Below are 26,091 nucleotides of genomic sequence, written 5' to 3' on the forward strand. Positions count from 1 at the left end.
GGAAACACCCTCTACGCAGGAGCCTCAGCCAAACTCCTGAAACGACTACAACGCATACAGAACGCCTCCACATGCCTGATCCTCGACATCCCCCGCAACATCACACCACACCTGAAATACCTACACTGGCTTCCTGTCAACAAGAGGATTACCTTCAAGCTCCTCACCCACGCAAACAAGGCACTCCACAACACCGGACCGGCATACCTCAAAAGACGACTCGCCTTCTACACCCCGAACAGATAGCTCCGCTCTGCCGTCCTCGCACTCGCCACCGTCCCCCGCATCCGAAGAAGCGACGGTGTTGATCTGGCGGTTCAAGGAGAGCGAAGAGTCTAGGGTGATGCCGAGGTTTCGAGTGTGGTCTGTAGGGGTGGGTGGGTTCCCGAGGGCAGAGTGCCACCAGGTGTTGTCCCAGGCGGAGGTGCAGGGTCCGAGGATGAGGACCTAGGTCTAATCTGAGTTGAACTTCAAACAGCTGTCTTTCTTCCAGGCTGCGACATTCTTCATTCCTTCATGGAAGCAGATTCTGGTGTCTTCGGGATTCTTTGTGAGTGAGAGGATGAGTTGGGTGTCGTCAGCGTAGGATACTATGCTGAGTCCATACTGTCTGACGATGGCGGCGAGGAGGGTGAGAGGGGCCTTGTAGTTGTTGAATAGCGTGGGGCTGAGCGATGATCCTTGGGGCACTCTGCAGTTGATATCTGTGGGTTCGGAGAGGAAGGGAGGGAATCTGATTCTCTGGGTTCTGCCGGCGAGACCGGATTGGATCCAGTCAAGGGCGGCTCCTTGTATCGCTGCGTCGTTAAGTCTGGCTGTGAGCGTGCGATGAGAAACAGTGTCGAAGGCTGCGGAGAGATCTAAAATGATGATGGCCTGGTCGACTAGCATGCGGATGTAGTCCGTGGCGGCAAGGAGGGTGGTCTCGGTGCTGTGGTTCCTGCGGAATCCAGTCTGGGAGGTGTCTAGAATGGAGTTCTCTTCGATGAAGGCGGTCAGCTGGGCGTTTGAGTCTCTTGGTGACTTTGGCTACGAAGGGGAGGATGGAGATGGGCCGGTAGTTTTTGAAGTCCGTAGGGTCGACCATAGGTTTCTTTAGGAGGGGTTTAACCTCCGCCTGCTTCCAGTCACCTGGGAAGATGCCGGTTCTGAAGGAGGGGCTGATGGTCCGTCCTAGTTCGGTGCAATGGCGGAAGCCCTGTGAAATATGTGTGGTGGGCAGGGGTCCGTTGGGGCTCCTGAGTGGGTTTTCATCATGATAGAGGTGATGTGTTCGGCGGCGTGATTCTAGGTCATGATGGTTGGCTTCTCGGTGGCGGTGTCTAGGGGGGTGGTGTCTGTCGTCTGTTCGCTGAAGTTGTCGTAGTTGTGCTACTCAGCTTGTAGGTGGGGAATCTTTCTTTCCTGCTAAATGACTGTTTTGTTGCAGAGGGATTAGCTGTGTTTTAGCCATCTCCTATGAGCCCTGTCACTTGTTAACATGCAGTCTGTGGAAATTGTGGGGGTATTGCTACACAGATGTGGTATTGCTAGGTACAGATGCAAGCCCATTTTAATCTGTCTGTTTTGGGGTAGATGCCATTGAATTGTCACCATGGCAGTGTACAGGGTAAGTTGGATTTAGAATTGCTGTGTGCATATGTTTCTGTGAACAATCTCACTACTTTGTGTTAGCGGCAATGTGTGTGTTGTCCTTTGCGCTGTAATCGCTTGTAAGTTGCAGCTGTATTGAACCTATGCTTTTATTATTGTCATGTGTTCATGCTCTTTAGAAAGGCTTTGTGTGTTAAATGAGTGGATTTTTTGTTGCATCCTTGCAATGTGGCGTGGGACTGTTCATGCATAGTTTGATATCGCTTCAGCAGTGCAATGCGTTCTAGTAACCCATTGCGTTCTCCCATTTGTAGTTCATGTCAACCTGAAAATGGTGATGTGTGTGTGTGCTATTTCCACTGAGTCAAATTAGCCAAATGGCAGGGAGCGTTTTTGCTGTGGCATCTTATGTATTAACATAGTATTGGTTCTGTTTAGAGGAGTTTTGTTGTTCTGTAATTATTGGGGCTGTGTTTTTGGATTTTTCCTTATACTTGGAAAAGACCTCGGTTTTAACATACATATCTTTGCTCGTCCCATGTAATTTTGCTTCTGTCCTCACATTGTTTGGTCAGTTTATCTTTGCATGTTTCTGGTAGTCTGGGGCTCTTTCTTGGTTTAGATTGGGCTCAAAGCTTTTACTCTGTGTCCACGGAAATGTCCTCAGTTAATGCAAGCTAGTTCATGCAACTTAAAGTTCAGTAGTATGCAACACACACATTAAACACTTGTAGTAGAATCGAGACTCCTATCCCCCACTCGAATAAAGTAAAGCTTACAGTTTTTGAACACCGGAGAGACAGACTTTTAGGTTTTCATTGCAAATCTCTTGGCAAGCTTGACTTCTAATTGTCAGCTGCAGGGGTAGACATAGATTTCCAGTCTGTTAGAATCTAACATTGAGCAGAAAATGTAAATTTGACAAGATTTAATGGGCAAAAAATAAAGTTGTGGGACGTACCCACTTATTGCAGTCCAGATGTAGTGGTCTGTTTACGTTTGAACTGTTAACAAGGCTGATTTTTTTATTTTTGTTAGAACGGTCTTCCTAAAGTCGTCTTTTTAGTACACAAAGCCTATCCTGTTAATGGCCCAGCTTGCATATGGTGGCAATCCCCCGTTGAAAGCTGGGGGCATAGTCTGTTTATGATCTGTGGAAGCGTATGGTTGATCCCAGTTGCAGTGCTAGTGACGTGCCTGTTAGAGATTTGGGGCTGGGCGTGCTATGGGATTCTTGGTAAGAATGAGGTGGAAGTCTGTATTGCCAGATGGTATCTATCCGAGGTAGAACTTAAAGTCCGAGCTCTTGCCTGGCATTGTTTGGTGTGTTTACTGATAATCTGAGCACATTCAATTGTTCAGTGTTGACAACATGTGAAATTCTGAATGTACTTATCCATCTAGTTTCAGGAATTATGAGTGCAAGAATGATTGTTTGTGAGAAGGATGATGGCTGCCCGGGTTATATGGGACAAAATAAAGCCTGTAGAGATTCCCTTAGATTAAAAAAAGGCACAGTGCAGGAATCTGAGGTCACATCTGAAATCCGTCTTTTAATAGATTTTGGCAAATAATAGGCAGGACACATTGCAGGAATCTAATGTGTCAGTCAATGGTGATTGTTAGCACTGACATTCATTAAGAATATAAATGACAGTGTATATTTGATGGAAATCTGAAAGTGCCATAGTCGATGACTGATGGAATGGTAATTGAAGAGACCGATTATTGGCAGGAATATGAGAGAACTGTGCCAGTGTCCCTTCATATATGAGGGCTTTATTGGAAATGCCTAGTTGCAACCCAAATTCTCAATGATTTGGTGTCAGCAGCTTGTATTGTGAGAAGCATCTTATTAGCTAGAGCACCATATGGTTGGTAGTACCTCTAAAATACCAAGACCCAGACTTTCTCAGAGGGTCAGCCTGGGAGGTGAAGAGGTATAGCTGCAGCTCATATCCCATTTCAAGGGCATTGAGAGCTTCTGTCCTTTTGGCCTAGCCTCACTGGTCGCTCTGGGTTTTTCTTTTGCTACAGATCCCAAGCGGGAGGTGGAGGAAGATGTCTCAGCACTCATAATCCATGAAGCCTCCCTCATGAAAGAGCCACAGGCTGGATGCGGCCGGCGCTGCAGCTCCCGCAATTCCACCCTACCCCGTCGTCGTGACGCTCTGAGTCCACGTAGCTCACGTTCCAAGACTGGCTCATTGCAGCTCATCTGCAAATCTGAACCGGAAACAGAGCCTCTGGATTACGGTGGGTCCAGTGTGACAGTAAGAGATATTAAGAGTTTCTAGTTATGGTTCAGTTGCCTCTGTTCTCGCTGTAAATTAAAACACATTAATTTCATAAAAATTTACTTTAAAAATTGCTGAGCACGAACCAGGCCAGTTCAAGCTTTGAAGGGTACTATGGTGTCATTGTGGTATCAGTGTTTTTTTTTTTTTAGCCTCCTAAATAAAACTTGCTCATAACAAAAATAAAATACGGTACAAATGGAATCTGTATATAGAGGAAGTCCTAAATCAGATCATTAAAAAATATTAAGCCAGTTATTGCGCAGGGGTCATTGGTTTAAAATGCGTATGCGTGTTAAAATATCCTGAGTTTTAGAGTGTGTTTGTATGAGAAAACAACTAATCTTGCAAAGTATGAAAAGAAGTGCTCGATAGAAAGTATTTAGTTGGCCAATTTATAAAGTTTTCAGGGCTTGAAAATCTACTCAAATTGGCAAGTCAGATTTAGTTTAGGGCCTATTAACCCTTTCTGGCACGCTGAAAATCTCTAACTTCAGTCACAGAAAGAAAAGTAAATGTAGGTATACAAACAGACTTTTGACCTGTCTCTGAAAGCCGTGACAAGATGACAAGATTTGAAGGCATCTTTATTGCTCACAAAGTGAATGAGCAATAAATATGCCTCTAACTCTTATCTTGTCACATTTGCTCTGCTTTTAGAGACAGGTCAAAAGTCAGTTTGTCTTCCTACATATACTTTTCTTTCTGTGACTGAAGTTAGAGGATTTTGTAAAGTGGACTGCGTGACAATCGCTTTGAGAACAGCTCACTGGGTCAAGGACATTACAGTTGGGTTGAGGAGCTTTTTCGAGTTACTAGACCTGCAGGTCTTGTAACATTTGTATTTTCCGAGCCCTGGTTTTATACAGTGCGAACATGACCCAAATGGGCATCAAAGCGCTTTACAATGTTTAATTAAGGAGCTAGGTAGTATAAAGAACATCCTCATCAAGGACTGAGCAAGTCATGACAGAATCCCTAAAAGAAACTACCACATGGTTTAAGACTGAGAAAAACCCAAAATTCACAGATAAGTAAAGACTTCGGATCGGGAGTGATGTGATTGTTTCTTTTAGATCCTGTGGTGAGTCTAGCAGCAGAGGTATGATAGGCCCTTAGTGGTGCCAGCTTAGACCTGGGTAGCACTTCCATAGTTCAACCTGGCAATCACTAGGGCTTGAACAGCTGACTTGAAGTCCTCAGGGGGAAGGAGGGTTTAATTTTTCCTAAGATGTTCATGTGGAAGTTTGCTCCTTGGGTATAATAGCTGATTTGCTAATGCATGTTCAGGTTCTTGTCAAGCATTATTCCTAGAGATCTTGTTGAATGTATGATGACATGTGGTAAGCAGTTAAGAACTGTTTGTTGTTTCATTCATTCTGTGAGTGTTTGGGAGGTCCAATTTAGAGGAATTCTGTTTTGAGAGCGTTTAGTTTGAGATGGTGACAAGTCAGCCAGTTTAGGGCTTTTTGTAAGGTTGTGTTGAGAGACCTCATATCTTCCAGGGAAGAGATTTTCAGTTAGGTACCATATCTATGGCAGCAAACATTGGGTTACTGTGAGGTTTACTGTTAAAGTTATACATAAGATAGCATCTTCTTGTGATTATAAGTCTTGTATATTCTGGCTATCAGTGGCTATTTCTGCTCCTTCAGAGTCAAGCGTGTTGTCGCAATTCTTTATAAGCACTATGAAGAAAATTAGACTTGCAAGCTGTCCTCACCGTTTAGTGATGGGAAAGAAAAGCAGGAATGAAATGTCATCAAATTTTGAATGCATCACCTTCAGAGCCGGAGGTGAAAATATTAATTAAACCCCCATGGCTGACAGGAAAGTTTTAATGCATAATTTGATTTTAATTGTCTAATTATGCATTGTAAGAGATGCCAGTGGGAGCTATCTAACAGTGACCATTGACATTCATCGCCCTTGTCCATGATCTAGCGATATTAATTGTGAACCTGAAGTTTGGTCATTAGGGCGGCAAACTTTTGTCATAAACCAGCTGGGATTTTCATAAGAATGTGCCAAAATCATATGTTGACAGGCGATACCATTTTTCTTTTGTTTGGGCTGAGAAGTACAGAATTGTAATCAATTGAAAGTCATGGAGCAAGCAGTACACAGCTGGGGCGCTTTCAGTATAGACTTCACATTTGCTAACTGTTCTTGCTGGATTTTTAACTTTGCACACTGTGGTACTGCTGTCTAATCCCCATTGTTTGATCTTACTCCTAAAACATTGTCAAATTGGTTAATCCTCAATTTGGATAATTATCTTCTCGATAAGACCATAGTATATGGTGCAGTAAAATTCACCAGCTGCATAGAAAGTTAAATGTTATTTGGACTGCAGCAAATGTGCCATCCACTAGACTGACAAAGAAAGCCTAGTTATCGGCCTTCATGTGTAGCCTGATCGCCACAGTTTTAAACCTGCATGTAAACCTTTGAAAATTACACTCTTATTCAGGAAAGAACCCTATGTTTACATTTTAAAGCCTCCCCTAAATATCCCTTGTACCCCATTAGAAGTGGAATGCCTGGTGTTAAAAAGTGGTGCTTGCAAGAAATTAGTGTTGGCATGTTTCTGTGGCACTAGCCCCCAAAGGCTATTTTCACTGTAAAGAGCTGTACCTCGTCCTAAAAGAAAAACTAAAGCGGGATTAAAATGCTATTTTTGCTAACTCTACTTTGGGCTAATCGCAGAAATGAGTCAACATCTATTTTTAATGTTTCTCAAAAATCAAGTTTTATAGTGAAGTTGGATGATAAATATTGAGAAAAAGTAACTTAAATTTTTTTTGACTTTTTCTGAAACTGCAGCATGCTACTTAGCATTAGCCTGCTAGCAGCCGCTCCCTCTCAGTGCCTAATGAGATGTGAAAAGTGTTTCCAGAGCAGAAACAAAGGCATAGGGCTTTTGCAGGAAGACCTGACTATGAGGCTATGTAATTTCTCTTAGCGCAGGAAGGACAGCATTTAGAGAGCTCAGGAACTTCATTATTTTGAAAGGGAGCAGTGCAAAGAAAGCCCATCCATAGTTAGGTGTAGGGAAAATAAGTCTTTGTTCCCTTGTGCAGCTGCAGAAATCTTACCAACCAACCCAGTGGGTAGGTAATTGGCCCCAGAAAGCAATTGGGTTTGAGGAGGATTGGACTGCGTATTTAACTAGACACACTCATGGCGGGGACACCAGCCACTCCAATGGTAGAAAGGTCCCACCATGGGTGGATTTTTGCTTAGTATGGTGCACTGTGGCTTGGTTTTCAGAAAGGCAAAAAGGATATGTCGAAGAAGTGCGAAGGGTGCCCTTGGAAACTTGGTTAGGAAGAATCCAGGAGTCGCTCAACACACTGGCTGCGTAATCCTACTAAAGTGCCAGCTTACCTGTAGATCATCAAAAAAAAGAGTGTACTATTCAAAGAACGGAAGAGGACTTGGAACTGCTAGCTGTGACCTGTGTGGAGAGCTGAAGAACTGGACCTGCTCACACTTATACCCAGAACTGTGAAGTGAGCTCCGGGGGTAAAATTGCAGACCACCTGTGTGACTACAGGGGCACAAGAAACTGCAAGAGGCCTTTTTTATGGTAAACCAGCTAATTTGTAGCAGTTGGACCTCTACTGGACCCTCTTGGTGGCCACTGCTGGAGTGGTCCATGGTTGCTATAGCTGTCCCTATGGTCATGGGAGCCTTAAAAAGCCCAAGAGGAACTGCTCCAGAAGATCTGAAAATTTGCGACATTGAATATTTTTGGACTTCCAAGATCTCTGAGATTCAGCAGGACCTCGTGACAAAGGTCTCGGAGTTTGAATGTATGTCATCGAATACAGCTTCCAACCTTGCCCCACTGGAGGATTTGAGATCCAAAAAAGAGACTACTTCTGAGAGTAGAAATCTTGGCTGGGCACAGACATTGAAAAGTACCTGAATGGCGAGTACATCAGCTGCTCTAAAATGTCAGTTTTCCCGCATGTAGCTTTTCCCACCTTGGCCAGCGACTATCCAGCTTCTAGAGTACTTCACTAGATACAGCCCACAACCTTTCCGCACTTGATGTTTTCAACCTTCAATGCCAAGTGAGAAGTTAAGGTTTTGGCAGGGTGTATCAAACCATCGCTCCATCGCAGTTGACCTGAAATTGTGGCCAAGTCCCGCTCATCTGCGAACAATAATTTTGGAATGGATGCTTTACATTTTATTTTTGGGCACTTTTTATCCCCAAACTATAAAAAAAAAAATCATTTTTCTGGATGCACTTATTGTTTATTCATTTTTGTGATATTGTTCTAATTAAAATCTTCTCTATTTTTAGAAATTGGTTTCATCATGATTTTAGTTTTTTCGAATTTTTAAGATTTTTGTACTGCTGCATACTTTTCCTTAACGTAAGCCTGTCTACTCTGTGCAATACCTACCAGAGGTTGAGTCCAGATTTTTTTATTTGCCTGTTGGACCTCTCAAGATTTGACTTCATAACTTGGGAAAAGCTCTTATCCTCACCAGCTAGTAACCCATCTTCTTAATGTTAGAAAGATGTTTTAATTAATTTTAGTCTTTGCAGGTTGATGGCTCTGCAGGCTTTTAGCCAGGTTTGCATGAGCATGGCCCTAATTAAATGATAGGTCTCAAGTATATAACCTTTTTTGTACTGTTGATTGACTAGAGTACATTGAAGTCTGTCCAAACAGCTATAGATTTTGCGGGAGTTAGGAATAAATTGATGTTGCAGGTGATCCTACATTATTTTCTTAACTTACAACTGGGGCAAGCTTTGTTGTGGTATAGGTGCTATAGCATTTTAACGTTTCTTTGCCTAGAGTGCCGTGGCTGGTAGGTTTGCTTTTACCCCCTAATTGGTTAACAGATGTTTTTGAGCTCTCTCATCCATCTTTTGTTAGGTCTCGCCTAGCGATGCAGCGCCATACGCTGCTCGCGTAAGCGAGATCTATTGTTGCCGACTTGCTTAGCGATGCGGGACAGGATAGATGCACGTTCTCTTGAAGACATGAGCTGTGCATGCGTACGGCTCCGATCTATTGTTGCTGACTTGGCTCTGATGCGGGATAGGACCTGTGCATGCGTACGGCAAGGCCCGGACAGGAGATGTGCACGTGTATGTTGCGAGCAGGACTTGTAATAACGCCGCAAGCCGTACGCGTGCACATCAACTGTCTGTGCCGAAGCTTAACAGACAGGAGATGTGCACGGGTCGCGACGTTATCACAACTCCTGCTCGCACCATACGCGTGCACATCTCCTGTCCAGGCACGGCGTGCTTACCCCGTCCAGCATACCTCACCCCACTCACCGGCTCTGGTCACTACAGCAACACGCGGGGCTCTGTCTTGCTCACAGGAGCCCCGCCTGAAATCTTGCTTTGGCCGCACCATGCGGCATTCACGAAGGCGGGGTGGGCTCCTGCCGGACTTCCTATACTGCTTGTTTAAATATTAACGTGACGCCACGGCTTCGAAAGCAGGTAGAGCTGTGCCGTTACGGAAATGTAGTTCTATATCTGCCTAATTTAGTCTTTACAATCGTGCAATTGGACTAAGTATCCCATCTCGCCATGCGATGGCTGGCTTCCGATCAGAGCTTTGTTTACATACTGGTATACGCAGTCCCACCCCCGCCTTGCCCTATTGCATTTTACATCCGCAGGACTCGTTTCCCATAGGGCCGTGCGATAGAGAGCGGTGTGCGGCCTAGCTGTAGAGACAGCAGGAGGCGCTGTGTTTGAAGGAGTGTGCATTGGGCGGGCCGGGGAGGAGTGGCTGCCGGAGAGTGAGGCCCGGTGCGTGGCCTGTGCTGGAGACCGGGATGCGGTGCTACCACTGAGCCCGCGCCATGCTCAAGTGCATGCCCCTGTGGCGCTGTAACAGGCAGTTGGAGGCTGTGGACCGACGGCACTGCTCTCTACAGGCTATGCCCGAGGAGCTGTACCGGCACTGCCGGAGCTTGGAGGAGCTGCTGCTGGACGCCAACCAGCTGCGAGAGCTGCCCAAGGTAAGGGGTGGGTGCACAATCCCAGTACCAAGTACCGGGGCTAATGGAGTCCTCAGAAATAAGTGTAGAGACTGCTCATGGCGAGGAGGAGCTGAGGCTGTCCGGCCACAGTTGGGGCGGACACTTTTATTGAGGATGTTTGCTTCAATGAGAGAGACAAAATGACATACGGTTTTGGGCATGGAGAATAAAGAACTTGTATCAAGTGTAATAAGCTGCGGCAGCCTCCCACTTCTGATAATGCCCCATTATATGGCCCTATGTAAATCCAAGTATGCATTTTAGCAAATTGTGCATGTGAACTGAACTGTCCACACACACTTCTTGCCTAACATACTTGAGAAAAACTTAGTTCTCAGCAGTGGACTAGGCTCTGTGAAACATTATCAACCTCGTGCCTAAAACAGACTGACTGCAAGTTTATCAAGTTTACAAGGAATATGTTTTTTAAAACTTGTCTTTATTGATTACATTGCACAGAGATCATATTACGCATTCGACTTTTACAGGGTACAGTATATCATGATAGGTCTCGCATTTACGCGAGTTTGAGCTATTGGCATTGAAAATAACAATGCCTTTAATTTTTGTTTACTTTTTAAAAACCTAAATAAAAGGCATTGTTATTTACAATGCCAATAGCTTAAACTTGCGTAACTGCGAGACCTATTGCATTGCAAATGCTTGCTAAGTGATGTTGGATTTTACAGAATGTGTCCGTTTTCAAAATAAAAATACAAGATTATCTGATCCATTAAAATTGGTTTGGCTCTGCAGACAGTGTGCCTAGTGACAAGGTGGTTGAAGGTTTCCCTTCTCTGTTTATAGATGGAGAACAATATGGACAAGACAAGTGAACTTCACCCAGTGAAGATTAGTGTCATCAAAAAAAATCTTTCCTCCGATGTTGGCATTTGAGGGCATATGTGCCCACTGCATTGTTCCTGAGAAGTTTTTTTTTTTTTAGATTATGTTAAATTTTAACAGCCTGGATGGTGTGGTTTGAATGTCTATTAGTAGTCCATGTTGTGTAAGAAGTCACTTATAATACTTGTCTGGAGGCGAATGTATTATCTACTGCAGTAACTCCTTCCTAATTTCGTACTGCGTTCTAACTCCATAGTCATTGAAGTACTACGGTGGAATAGTCCTGTAGAAGGAGCAAGTTGAAGATAGTTTGCAAGGGGCAAACTGAAAGACTTTGCCCTCAAAAAGACATGTCGATTTTATAGTCTGATGTCAAATGTTTAATTTTATCTAAAGCTACATTTCTTAGTGTACACTAGACGGTATGCATGCATTTGAACACTCCTATTTTGGAAGATTAAATACTCCCAAGGAATGCCATCTGAGAAATTCTGTTTAATCCGGAGTAAAGAAAAGTGCCACTGCACCCTGTCAAGAGCATTCGAGAGATGAAACTCCTCTTCCATCAAGACGAGTGATTGTGCTTATTAGTCAAGCTGTTATTTAATGATTGGGCACTAAATTATTGTTCAAATGCTTAGCACCTTCCTCATGGCTTTACCCGAAGTAAGATGTAAATTCTTCGATAGATTGCGAGGGGGGCTGCAGAATTGTTACATTTTCCAGTTTTCTCTATGCAAGTTACCGTGTGATCGGGGGCGCTAGAGGGCGCGCAAGCAGAATGGCCGCACTTCTGTGAGGCTCCTGCTGCCTGGAGCAGAAATCCTCCGTTTATCCTATCAGCTGGCTGCCTTCCCGACGAAAAAGTACGCGATACTGCTGCGGGTACTTGCCTGAGGCTCCGGTGCAAGTTTGGGAGATGTGGGACCTTCCGTGACGGAGTTGGAGGCAGCGAGGTTTGCAACGTGCCTTGGGCGGCCTGAGGGGAAGCGCGCGGTCGGACCTCGGAGCTGCGCGAGACCGGGGCTCACCACGAGGCAGGTAGGCCCTGCAGAGAGATTTGCCGAAGCGGGACCCCCTGGGCCTCGGACTGTATTCTGCCGGCGGGAGGAGTGCGCTATGTGAGCATGAGCGGCGAACGTATGGAGGCCGTTGCAGGTACGGTTCGCCTAGGTTCCGGGGAGCTGTGAGGTGCTGGTGAGAGCGGACCCCCCCCCCCCCCCCCTCGACTTTGATCTGTGAACACGTTGGTGCTGGCCTGCGGGGTGGGGTGCATGGCGAGTGCTGGATGGACGGCCCCCCCCCCTACTTCTGGAGAGTTGATTGCCGTGCCTGCTGGACTGCGGGGCAGGGTGCCTGGCGTGTGCTGAGTAGCAGGCCCCCCCGCTTCTGGAGAATTAATCGCTGTGCCTGACCGGTGCACACTGTGGTGCTGGGCACCCCCGCCCCCCCGGACCTGGGGCCTTGTCCAGGCTTCGTGGCCGATTGGGGGCCATGCTGCGGCGGACTATCACGCATCTTGTGGCGATCCTTGCTGGGGCACAGGGGTCTAGACCGGACAGTCTTGGCCCCGCTGGCTGGTGACAGAGGAGCCCGGTGTCATCCTTGGGCTCGCCTTCTCCCTTCCCGGCCATGCCTGCTGCCGTTGGGCTCCTTTGAGACCGCTCCCCGGCCCTGGTTCTTGCCGTTGTTTCTGGGCTCTGGTGATTAGTGGACCTGGAGCAGGAGTCGCACCGGTCCTGCGAGATTGGGGGTGACCTGTGGACTGTGCCCACTTCCTCCTTGGAGGCGCCTTTCTAGCAGCGGGCCCAGGATGGGCAAACAGGACAGTAGGCAGCCGAAGCTCACATTTGAAGCCCCAGCAGCTAAAAAGGGGTTGCGCAGCATGCAGGATGCGGAGGGCTCGTGCAGCCCGCCGGCGGCGGCCACAGGCCTGGGCACTCCGGCGTCCGAACTTCAGCAGTTGATGCAGGAGATGAGGCAAGGGTTTGCCACCGTAGTTGATAAAGTGGATCGCATTTCCTCTCGCATGGATGCCTTTGCACAGAAGATGGATGTGCATGAGGAGCGCCTCACGGAGGCTGAAAGGCGGATCTCCGATGCTGACGATCTCACTGCCTCGCATACCTCCCAACTCTCGAGAATGGACAATGTCCTTCGAGTTATCGCTGCCAAGAATGAGAAGTTGGAAGCTCGCAGCCGGCGCAATAACATCCGCGACGTAGGGGTGCCGGAGTCTACCAACACTGGCCGCATGGAGGACTATGTGGAAAAGATTCTCTTGACCTCCATTGGGCCGGTGGCGTTTTCCAAGCAATTCATTGTCGAGAGGGCTCACCGTTCCCTTGGGCCGCGACCCAAGCCCGGGGCTCCACCGCGACCCATCATCGCTCGGCTGTTAAATTACAGAGATCGTGACGCTGCGCTGAGGGCTGCGCGTCAGAACCAACAACTCTCTTGTGACGGTGTCAGCTTTACTGTTTACCCGGATTTCACACCTGTCGTTCAGGAGCAGCGGCGTAAATGCATTGAGTTAAAGAAAAAACTACGTGCTCTTCAAATCGACTACGCGCTGCTATACCCAGCGAAGCTGCGAATTACACACCAAGCTAAGCAACATTTTTTCACGAACCCGCAACAATTGGAGGACTTTTTGAAAACTCTGAAGAGTGCACGGGCTGAACGACGACTAGAGGAGCATACTGAACATGATGATGACCAGTAACTTTTTGCCTGTTGCTTTCTTGTGCTTGCGACTGCTCCTGGGGGCAGCGTGCCTGGTGCCTGACCGGATGTCCACCACATATGCCCGCTTGCACGACTGCAATGATGCTGCTCAAGACTGTCCTAGCTGGGAGTTTGGCGGCGGCTGGTACTATACTCCAGGCACCACCCTCCCTAGTTCCCCTAACGGTGTTGGGGCGCTGGGTGTGGAGGGTGGCTGTATGTGGCCCCTAGATGACCCCTAATTGCCTAAGTTGCTCCTGTTGAGCTGTTGGGTGGTAATTCTGGGAGGGGGGCGGGTTGAGGTTTCTGGCACGTTGGGGCTGCTTCAGTGGGTTGGGGGGGGGGATTGGAGGTTTTCTGCTTGCTTTGATACCTTGCATTTTAGAGCATTACACTGATGCCTTTTTTTCCTTACTGTCTTGGATTGGTAACTTCGCATCACCTGTCAGGCCTGTATTGGCGAATGATGAACATTGCACAGTGGGGATGGATGCGGGGACGAGCGGGGAGATCTTCCGGGGTGTTTCTGTTGTATTATTGTTGTGTGCAGCTGATGTCATATGGATGCTGTTTGCAGAGTTGACGGGGAGTGATTCCATGGGACTGAGGCGGCCCGTGCGAGCGACATATAAAACACGCTAGTGCTGTCTGTGTGATAGAAGTTGGACAGGCGGCATGCGCGCCTCTACGATGGCACATGATTGCAGGCTCTTTGCTTGAGGGCCACATTTGCATGTACTTCCCGGCCTGCCTATGGGAGACTCTGACTTGAACATACTCACGTGGAACGTTAGAGGTCTGGGGGACCCGAGGAAACGTAGGCAGATCCTCGCCTATTTAGATCGACACGCCATACACATAGTGTTTTTACAAGAGACCCACTTTAGGGCACAGGCTGCGCAGCCCTTTGCCCGCAGATGGGCTAAATACACTGCTTTCTCATCCTATTCTTCATATTCCCGTGGGGTTGCAATACTGGTGAAAAAGGGGACCCCCTTTGTTATGGCAGGCACTAAGAACGACACCCAAGGCAGGTACTGTTTGGTATGGGGTAGGCTGGGGCATATGGCAGTTACGCTTGCCTGCTGTTACGGCCCTAACGTGGTTGACCCGCAGTTCTTTGCAGACCTAGGCGCAGACATAATAGGCGCAGGCCCACAGCAGCTCATCTGGGGGGAGACTTCAACACCACACTTAATCCTCAGATAGACAGGTCCCACCCGGCTCCGCATCACTACACTAGTTCCCGTGAGGCACTCTTGGAGCTACTTGAGGAGCATGGTTTGATTGATGTCTGGAGGCACCTCCATCTGACTGGGCGGGAGGGCACTCACGTCACGGCGCAGGCGAAGACTTGGGCACGGCTGGACTATGTCTTCGTTGCCCCATGCTTTGATGCGGCGCTGGCCCGGGCAAGTCACCTCCCCCGTACCTTTTCGGATCATTCCCCGATACGGGTCACCTTGAGAGCTTCGGATCTTGGCCCCCCGGTGTCAGCCTGGCGCCTGCAGCCTATGATGCTGTTGGATGCCGCGTTTCAGGAGGAGCTGCGTGAGGAATGCCTAGATTTCTTCCGTCGGAACAAGGACTCAGTGAAAGATGTTGCAGCCATCTGGGATGCCTTTAAGGTGACCCTACGTGGTGTGTGCATTGCAAAGGGGTCGGGGGTCCTGCGGAGCATACTTGCGCGACTACGCCTCCTGGAAACTGATCTTAAGGCGCTTGAAACGTCGCTGGCTGATGAGCCTGACGATGCCACATTAGCGCGTATTCGTGACAAAGTCACCGAGTATACTGACGAAGCTGCTAGGGAGGCGAAATTCAGGGGCAAGTATTGGATCTCCCGTCGGTATGGCGAGGGCGAGAGGCCGGGTAAGGCCCTGGCTGCAACGATGAGGCTGATGCGACCTACCAACTGCATTGTGGAACTCATTGGGGAGGATGGTGCTCTGTACAGAGACACCGCGCAAATTCTCAATGCTTTTGTCACGCACTATCAGGGACTGTATACTTCGGCCAGGGAAGGCGAGCTTTGCTTGCATGAATACCTAGAGGATGTGTCTCTCGGCTGGCTAAGTGATGCGCAGAGAGAATTCCTGGGCACCCCTTTCCAATTGGAAGAGGTGCGGGAGGCCATAATGCACATGCGGTCTGGCAAGGCCGCCGGGTTGGACGGGATACCTATTGAATTTTACAAGACCTACATTGATTTCATGGCGCCGGTCTTGCGGGAGGTGTACGAGGACGCTCTTGAGGTGGGCAGTCTTCCTCCCTCGATGCGCATGGCCCTTATCACGTCCCTCCTTAAACCTGGTAAAGCGGCGACTAGCTGTGACTCTTACCGGCCTCTCTCAGTGCTTAACTGTGATGTTAAAATCCTTGCCAAGCTTATTGCCACTCGCATCAATCTGCTACTTCTCAACTTGATACTACCTGACCAAGCTGGGTTTGTGCCCGGTCGGGCAACGTCACATAATCTGCGCACATTCTTTTCCATCTTGAACTCTGTGCATGACGGCCAGCCGATGGCCGCAATCTTCCTCGATGCCACGAAGGCGTTTGACTCCCTGGAATCGGATTATGTGTTCCAGGTGCTGGAGCGTATGGGGTTCCCTAGCATATTTATTTCCTGGATTAAGCTCTTATATATCGGCCCTAGAGCGAAAGTACTGGTGAATGGCCGGCTCTCTGATGCATTCTCCATTACCAGGGGCACCAGGCAGGGGTGCCCTCTGTCACCTCTGCTGTTTGCCATAGCCATGGAGCCCCTGGCAGCAAAATTGCGGCAGCACCATAAAGACAGAGGGTTGAGATGCTTCCAGAGACAGATACTAATTTCTATGTACGCTGACGATATCACTCTTTATGTGCGTGATCCTAGAGAGAATCTCAACCCGATTCTTCGGGAATTCATCCGCTTTGGCAGGATTTCCAGGGTCCAGATAAACTGGAGCAAGTCTTGCTTTCTTCCCCTGACGCCCTCCACCGGGCGCTTTGGGTTAGATTACCCCCTCGCCTGGTGTGACGGTGACTTTAAATACCTGGGCATACACATTGAAAAAGACAGGGAGGAGCTCCTGAGGGCCAATTATGGCACGGCAATGTCTCGCATCTCCGATTGCATTACGCGTTGGATTACTCTGCCCCTCTCCATGGCGGGCAGATCATCCCTGATTAAAATGGTGATCTTACCGAAGCTGCTGTATCTCTTTCTGAATATTCCCTTTTACCCGGGTGCCTTTTTTTCCCGACAGTTACGCACGGAGCTCATCAGACTCGTTTGGGGCGGTAAATCGCCCCGTCTTCGGTGGGAGACCCTCGTTAAGCCATACAATCAGGGCGGTTTTGGCATCCCCGACTTTGAACTGTATTATCGCGCGGCCCATGCGCACTACGCCTATTTTTGGATTCGGCAACCTAGATATATGCCCCAACTAGCTGCCGAACACTGGCTAGCACACCCGATTCCTATCGAGGGCGCATTGTATATCCCGGTGGCGGGTAGGGTTAAGACGCCATCCACAGTGCCAGCACGGTGTCGGCATGGAGCGAATTGACTGCCAAGATGGGGTTGGCTTTGCTGTATGCACCGCTTATGCCCCTCGCTTATCACCCTGGCATGCCCCTGCTTCAGGAGGTTGGCTTCCGGAGGCTGCTTCAGGCTGTCGGTGTGGTGACGTGGGGAGATGTATATCATAATGGCGAATTCCGGACGATGGACCACCTTTATGAGGGCATACAGCCTTCCCCTCTAGACGTATTCCTGTATCTTCGGCTTCGTCAGGGGATACGGGCGCTCACACCCGACTTTCCACGGGAACCCCCACACATGGCGCCGTTGCAACGAATTCTTCTAGATGAAGCCCCTGTCAAGCTAGTTTCTAAAATATACAGATCGGTGCACTCAAGCATGATCGCTCCGGAACTGGCGGCGAGGGACAAGTGGGACCGAGAGCTGCAAGCCCCGCTGACGGATAAGCAGTGGGAGTTCTGCCTACTGCAGACAGAGCGCATCTCCTCCAGCAGCAGATTCAGAATCATACATTATAAGTTCATCCATAGATTATATTACACCCCCGTGCGTCTGTGTCGTTTTCGACTCAGGGATAATGACCGCTGCGATAGGTGCCACGCTCCTGGGGCTGACTTTCTGCACTTGGCGTGGGATTGCGCGGCAGTGCACCGCTTTTGGGGCTATGTTTGTGAAGCTCTCTCCAAGATGATCAACTCGGTAGTTGAGCCCTCACCCCTTTTGGCCCTGCTGGGATATGTGGAGCCCATACAGGCGGCGCACCGCAAATTCATCGCACTAGCCTTACTGATTGCAAAGAGAAGAGTTGCATGTCGCTGGGGTCGGGGCAGGGCCCCGAAGTTCAAGGAATGGTTGCGCGACCTAACTTACTGCCAGGAACAGATCGGCACATACGCTGAGCTCTTGCCGACAGCATCGCGCCCCACAGACATCTGGGCTCCATTGCGGTGTTACCTCTTAGCTGAAGGGGCCGCTGAGGAGGGCGGGCTGCCAGAGTAGGGTCCCGTTTTGTGATTGCCCCGCATGCACTGGGAGTCGGTTGTCCTGGAGCGTTGCCATCTGGGTGGAGGATGATGGGATACTTCGCACCGAGGGTCCCCCCGCGCGCCTGCGTCACACATGGTATGGGTCTGCGAATGGCTGGCGTGGTGGACCGTTTGGCTTCATGCACCCTCAGTTGCCCTTCTGTGTAACCTGCCGATTGTCCTATTGTACTGTTTGAAGCTACTGCCTGCCTCGATGATGGCTGCCGAGGCCTGTTGTGCCCTTCTACAATGCCTTCCCTTCTCCAACTTCTGCACTGGTAATTATGCTGTTAATCTGTTTTATATCGCACCCTTTTGACCAAGCTGTATGTTGACTTTAAAATGCAAAAAACAAAAGTTTAAAAAAAAAAGTTACTGTGTGATCTTCGAGATTTTTGCAGTCACATATACTGCCAGGACAATATACATCATGGGCCACAAGGATGCTTGTTTCTACCATGTTCAGAAGTAGTAAGGCCAGATTCCATATCACCTAAGGTTTTGTTGTCAATTGGATGCTTGACATTTTGCCTGTTGGGCCACTGTTAATAACCTGAATCGGAAGCTATTTTTGACCAAAAATATTTCACTAGTCAATGTTGTGGTATCCCTAAAGGGATGCCTTTTGCTTGAATGAACAAACCTTGCATCTTGATTTTTGGAGATTTGGATGGCCTCAGCAATCCTTTCTCCACCAGTTAGTGTTTTTTTAATATAGATTACTTTCAGTGATTTTTAGTTTTGGTTTCTTACAAACTGAAAATCATGTTTTATGCATAGAAATTGAATAGGTTTGTTGGTAAACAAGCACTATTGTATTACATCTGTGTTCTACTTTTGCTTCATCTCCAATTTCGCCCATTTTTTCAGCCTGTCCAGAAATCATGTTTGGAAGCTAGATAAGAGTTCTGTTTATTTTTTCGTGACTTTGCTCTCATTTTTATCTACTTCGTGTAGCCTTAAACAGCACTCATCTCTTCCATTGCTTTCTCTTATTTGTTAATGTTGTGTCTTAGAGACGAACAGGCAACCACATGTATCTTTTCACTGATACATACATTTAGCATTTTGACGCTTGGTCTTTGTGTATATTGCTTCGGTAGTCCAGCCATGTGGTGGTTGTGATTCTTCTTAGCCATTCTGCTTACCAGCAACCTGTTCAGCTCATGTGCAAGTCATGGGTTACCCTGCAAGGAGTGAACAGGTGATTTTAGCATTACTTAACAATAATCTGACACTTGTTAAGCAAGCATTTATTTCGCAGCGTGAATCCTTTTCTGGATTCACATGCTGTGCATTATTCCGCCATCTAGTGGTTCAAGTTCGAAAATCTTTTTTTTTTCTCTCGTTACCGAAGAAATATCATCAATCATCGATTTCGTAACCAAAGACAGAAGCAGAACTAAGTTTTTTAAGACGAGAGGGTAACTTCGGTCCACAAATAGCGAGGTAGAGGTCATGGAGAATACCCCCTTCAAGTTCTGCCCAAAGTGCCACCACAAGTACGCTCAACGCGACCCACACGACGTCCGCAACCTATGCCTGCCCGAAGACCACCAGGACAAGACCTGTGAGGCTTGCGCAGCGTTCCTGCGGAAAATGCTAAGGACACGCCAAAATCAAAGATAGGCCCACTACGCCACGAGGGATCGGACGTTGAGGTCCTAGAGGGGGACTCGGAAAAAATCCACGCCGAGAAGGTGAAGGATCCGAAAAAGGAGGAGGAGAAGGTAAGACTCCATAAAGATCCATTGGACCCGAAGGGCCACGAACATAAGGCGGACAAGGCAGCCCCAATGTCGAGCAAAAAAGCGATCGAGGGTCAGCCGCTATTAAATGAACCTCACGGAACCCAACCGAAGGTTACGGAGGAGGGAAAATCGCCGAAGACTCCAAAACAAAGGGTCAACACTGAACCCGCAAAAAAGGGCACTACACCTCCAAAGACGAACGTCGTAGTCGGGAAGAAAATAAAATCTCTGGCCACCGACGCAGAGAGGGCCCTTGAGGTCAAAAAGAAAATGAGAAGACTCTAGGAGGAAATGGGACCACTCCTACAAAAGAAGTACTTCGATGCCTCACCGAAGGATTTTCGAATCCCGAAAACACCGGCTGCCGAACCAGAGAATGTCGACCCCGAAGAGGCAGAAGATGCCGAAGGAGAGGAAGAGGGTATCTTCGACTCCCCTCCAACACCAGAACCTTGAGGCGAAGAATCCGAGGAATATGGAGACATTCCTGAAGAAGAGGAAAACTCTGAAAATGTTATGGATAAGTGTAACGACCTCGATGCAGAGAGCCCAGAGGAAGAGATTTGCAGTTATCCCTCAAACGTCCCCTCCAGATGACATTGCTTTCTATAATGGCATTATTAAAAGGGCAGCAGATCAATTTGGAGTACCCTTGGAGGAAGAAAAAGGGGACACATGTTTCTTGCTAGAAACCCTGGCACCACACAATAACTTCCAATGCTGCCCAGTATTCTGGATCAAGTCAAGGAGGCCGTCAAGGAACCAGCATCCAGCAAAGGGATAACCCCCAGAGTGGAGAAAAAATATAAACCCTCATCAAAAGACCCTAAATGTATTCAGGGAAGTACAATGCCCGACTCAATTATTGTCACCACAGCCAGGAGGAGAGCAAATGCAGTCTCCAACATCGGGCCACCACCAGAAAAAGAAAGTAAGAGGATGGAGAAGGGTAGAAAAGGAGGCAGCAACACAGCGGCGTATTGCCAACTCAAATGCCCTACTAAATAGATAGGGCCACCAACAGTGGGATGACAGAGGAGTTGTTAAACTCCCTGAGAAGGACAAAAAGAGGGCAAGATCTATTGTACAGGAGGGGGAAAAGTGGCAAACGCCTGTCTAAAGTCCGCTTTAGATGCAGCAGACACTGCTAGTAGGCAGATGTGCACAGGAACTATCCCGAGAAGACATGCCTGGCTCAGAATCTCAGGTTTTAAACAGGAAGTTCAAACCTCCTTCATCAACAGTTATTCAATGGAGAAGCTCTGGTTGGAAAATAAGTTGATGAATCCCTTCAACAAATAAAGGACAACAAAACAGCAAGGGCAATGGGGGGCCCTGCAGCAAAGAGGTTTGTTTAAAAGAGGGGGATTCAATAACAGGAAGCCCCCAGGTAGGGGCTCCTTTGGCCAAGGACAACAGATGGCACAACAAACTCAAGGGCAGAAACCAGGTCAACAGATGGGTCAGCAGTCAAGCTACCAAGGTTGGCAACAACGAAAGAAGCAGCCATTTCAAGGAAGAGGCAATGACAGAGGGAGAGGCCAATCCTCTAGAGGAAGAGGAAATGGCTCCAACTGACGCGAACACAAACAAGGACCCACACAAAACTACAGTGGGGGGAAGGATATCCTTATTCCACAGACCGACAATGGGAAAGGATAACTGCAGAACAAAAAATGCCAATACTTCGCCTTGGGGTTTCCACACCACCAATTAAAGGGAAATGCTCTTTCACTCAATTGGTCACAGACATTTGTTTACGCCTTGGAATGGAATGGAAAAGCATTTGTAGAGCGCATGGCTACCCGGAAGCATCCCAGTGCTAGTACCGACAAAAGAGGGAGGAAGACAGAGCTTACGGAAAGAGATACGTTTTTATTTGTTTCCGGAAGGACATTTGATCAAGGGTAGTACGTAGATGAAGGGGCAGGCCGTTCCAGAGTCTGGGTGCATTGTAGGAGAACAGTCTGCCGCCACTTCTCGCCTTCCTGATCCTGGGAACCTCAATCAGATGCAGATCATCTGATCTGAGTCTACGATTGGCTTTGTATGGGCGAATCAAGTTAGAGATAGATGGAGGACCAAGTCCCTGCATAGCTTTATGCACTAAGCATAGGGATTTGAACTTGATACGTTCCTGCACTGGGAGCCAATGAAGGGCTTGAAGAGTCGGTACTGCAGACAGTCTATTGGGAACTCTTAATAAGAGTCTTGCTGCGCCGTTTTGTACCGATTGAAGTTTCTTGATTACTGAGAGGGGGGAGCCCAGATACAGGGCATTCCCATAATCCAGCCTAGAAAGGATTAATGACTGAATCATTACTTTCCTAGCTAATGGGGGGGAGCAAAGGTAGAACTTTTTGGGGCCTTTTTGAGTAAGCCATAGCAGAGGGCTGCTTTTTTCCTATCTTGAGTTTTTAGGCTTGGGTCCTGATCCAGCCATACCCCCAAGCTCTTAATTTCTGATTTTGGAGTGGGGGCTGGGCCCATACATATTGGTCATAACTTGGTGGGAGTGTAGTGAAGGGAGTTTCCCAAAACCATAATCTGTTTGTTTTTTCACCATTGAGCCTGAGTTGTGAATCATCCATCCAGGTTGAGATGTCTTTCAGGCAGGCATGGATGGTGTGGAATTCTTGGTTATTTTGGGTTAGTCCGACCACTAGCTGGGTGTCATCAGCATAGGTAATAATGCGGATGCCATAAGGTTCTATCTTAGCTGCCAGAGGAGACATATATAATTTAAATAAAGTCGGGCTATGAGAGGAGCCCTGAGGCACCCCGTTCGGCAGCTGTATAGATTTAGAAACCACATTGTCATTGAATACTTGAAAGGATCTATCCTCCAAAAAGGAGGATTGCCAATGGAGTGCTGTGCCCCTGATACCAATGTTCCTTAGCCGCCGAATCAGAGTCCGGTGATTCACCGTATCAAAGGCGGCGCTCAGGTCCAGGAGAATAATGGCAGCTGACCCTCCAGAATCCAGGATCTTTTTGCTCTCCTCCATCACTGCCAGGAGCGCCGTCTCAGTACCTTGGCGAGGGCGGAAGCCAGTCTGGGAGGGGTGTAGGAGGCCATGTTCTTCAAGAAAACCTGACAGAGTACCATTTACAAGTTTTTCAGTGATCTTACTAATGGCAGGGAGGAGAGAAATGGGGCGATAGTTGCCTAAGTCAGAGGGGTCCAGGTTGGGTTTCTTTAGCAAAGCCTTTACCCTCGCCTCTTTCCACCTAGGTGGAACTACTCCAGTGGTAAGAGAGATGTTGATCAAGTTTGTTATGTGTGGGGCTATAATGGGAGTGACTTGCTTTAGAATGTTCATTGGTGCAGGATCAGCTGGGGAGCCGCTTTTTAGCGTAGTCCATAGGGAGTTGAAAATTTCCTGGGTTACCAAAGGAAAATCTTTCAGAATGAGATCTGTTTGAGGGTCCAAGTGAGTGAGGGGGGTGGAGTCTTCCTCTGTCTTAGTCGGAAGAGATTTTACAATAAGTTGGACTTTATTGCCTTTCCACCAATACCCCTGATGCAAAGAGTGTTACAAAAAGCAAACATCCCAGGAACAAATATGATTCTCATTGCCACTCAGTGGCCAAGGCAAACATGGTACTCAACGCTCCTAGAACTTTCGAAGGGAGAAATCATCAAGATGAAATCAGAAAAGGACCTACTGACTATGCAACAGGGCCAGATCTTTCACCCAGAGCCAGTGTCGCTACACCTAGCAGCTTTGCACCTGAATACATAGTCGGCCATCTTAATCTGCCTTGGCGAACCATGGAAATTCTAAAAGAGGCAAGGAAACAGTCAACAAGAAAATGCTATACAGCAAAATGGAAGCGATATACCACATGGTGCATCGCGAACAAGACCAGTGCAATCAACACACAAAAAAACAGTTATTACACACCTTACCTACCTGTTAGACAGCAACATCAGCTATTCAAGCATTAAAGTGCACCTTGCTGTCATAGTGGCATTCACAAGGGGTAAATCATGCAAAAGCTTCTTTACAAGACCAGTAATCAAAAGATTTTTAGAAGGAGCAAAAAGTATTGCCCCACCAAGAGCTGCCCCAGTTCCCACATGGAGCTTAAATACAGTTCTTTCTCCGCTAAAGGTCAAGCCCTTTGAGCCCATGCATTCAGCGGACCTAAAACATTTTACTTTAAAGACAGCCTTTCTCATTGCAAAAACATCACTACGAAGAGTAAGTGAACTGCAAGCATTAACAATTCAAGAACTGTACCTACAAATCCACAAGGATAAAGTAGTCTTAGAAACTAACCCACAGTTTTGCCAAAAGTGGTATCTATCACTTAAACAAAAATATTTTCCTGCCGGTTTTCTTTAAAGACCCAAAGACTAGAGGAGAGAGAAGCCTCCATATCCTGGATGTAAGAAGGGATTTATTGTAGTATTTACAAAAAAGAGCAAATCAGGAAGACAAAGCTACTGTTTGTTGCTTACTCACATACCAACGTCACAAAGGCAACTATTGCAAAATGGATTGTACAAGCCATCCAATTGTGTTATGCAAATGCCAAGAAAGAATTAACAAGTCAACCAACCGCTCACTCCACTAGAAAGAAAGGAGCAACGCTAGCCTTTATGGCCAATGTACCCATTAACTCCATTTGCGCAGCAGCAACAGGGACATCATCACACAAGTTTACAAAGCATTACTGTGTGGATATACAAATAAACAAGGAAGATCAAATTGGACAAAGGGTGCTTCAACACCTGTTTGCAAGTTCTTCCTTTCAACACAGCCTCCCAGACAGAGGAGAAACCACTACATAATCTGATGCACAGCATATGAATCTTGAAAAGGATTCAAGCTGCAAAACAAAATGGTTGCTTACCAGTTGGAGTAGTTTTGCAGCTTGAAGAGTTTTCTGGATTCACATGCGACCCACCCAGCATCCCCTAGAAGGAAAACAAACCGGTGGGGATGCAATGGACTACATCAGTCATTCAATAACCATCTCAAGGACTACAAAAAAGAATAAGAACAGAAAAAAAGAATCCAAAGATGGCTAACACGCACTTCAACCTTCAGGATACCGTCTGACGTCACTAAGGGGACGTACCTGGCACAAAATGGTGGTCGACTGCGACCAAAACGGGGGTGGGGGAAACGAAGACAATTCCGGACCCAACCACTAGATGGCGGAATGATGCAAAGCATGTGAATCCAGAACACTCTTCAAGCTGCAAAACTACTCCTACTGGTAAGTAACCCTTTCATTACTCATGCTACCAGCTGCTTGGAATAAAGCATATAATGTCACACAAAAAATACTTCACTTTGCAACAGAAAAGGCGTTCAATATTTTCCCTACACTTGTGCAACTGTGGTTTTTGTTTGTTTTTAGAAGTTCATAGAGACCATTCTTGACAGTGGGTAGTTAGTCTGTCTTGAAAATGCATTGTGTTGAATTTGGTACTGGGTCGAAATTTTGGAAAAAGAACAGTATTTCAAGAAGTCTGCATCTTAGTAACAGTTGGAGTTGACACAACTTGAGTAATGTTGAAGAATGGTCTCTAGGTCTTGCAGCAGGAGCGAAAATGGTATTTATTGACTTGGTGGTGGTCTTTGGTAGTCACAAGCTGTCAATTTTTGTACTGAGATCAAAAGTATAGCTGATTTTGTCTACTGAAATTCGCTGAATCATGTTTGTTTTTCATTTTGTCTTACTTTGCCATTAAGCACCCATGATACCAGAATGTTGGTATTATATTGAACACCTGAACAAACCTATATGAAGTTCGATTGATTGGTTTATTACATTTTTCTGTATGTTCTCCTACAGCTTCAACATTGAAAATATTAGAATTTATCCATAGTCTTTTGTTTATACTTCTCATGTGGAATCATGCAATTGCATTGCTTTCAAGGCCTAAATGATGTTATCTGTCCTCAGAGAGTATAAAGTGATGTATGTATGATACAGCCTCCCCAATCTCGTGTAAGGAGGAGAGTGGAGGCATGTTATTGGGGCAAAATTTTGACAAAATTTGCAAGAACCCATGTCAAGATTTAAATAAGCGGCAATAATGTACATATTCAGACATGAATAGACATATAAATGTGTAGGTGTTATGCAAAGTTTTAAATTAATATGAACCTGATCACATCACTACTTTCTGCTATTCTACAACTAGTTGGAAATGCTTAAACTAACATGATTGCGTGTCTTCAAAAAGGAGATGACATCTATTCCATTACAAGTACACACAGAACTTATTTATCAGCACCACCCCTCCACCCCCATTTTGTGGCCAC

The 26,091-nt window shown here is 47.1% G+C and overlaps 1 protein-coding gene across 4 annotated transcripts in view; it reads left to right on the forward strand.

Moving 5' to 3' along the window:
• Positions 1-26,091, forward strand: part of ZFP91 (ZFP91 zinc finger protein, atypical E3 ubiquitin ligase) — a 284,968-nt gene that overhangs the window by 78,205 nt on the left and 180,672 nt on the right. For 2 of the 4 annotated variants that reach the window (XM_085651803.1, XM_085651804.1), the window contains exon 3: positions 3,631-3,849. The exons of the other annotated variants lie outside the window; for them this stretch is intronic. In XM_085651803.1, the coding sequence (XP_085507929.1) occupies positions 3,631-3,849 (219 nt within the window). The remainder of the gene's footprint in view (positions 1-3,630; positions 3,850-26,091) is intronic. 4 annotated transcript variants of the gene reach the window in all.

This window comes from Triturus cristatus, chromosome 4_1 (genome assembly GCF_964204655.1).
Source record: "Triturus cristatus chromosome 4_1, aTriCri1.1, whole genome shotgun sequence".
In the NCBI taxonomy this organism is placed as follows: domain Eukaryota; kingdom Metazoa; phylum Chordata; class Amphibia; order Caudata; family Salamandridae; genus Triturus; species Triturus cristatus.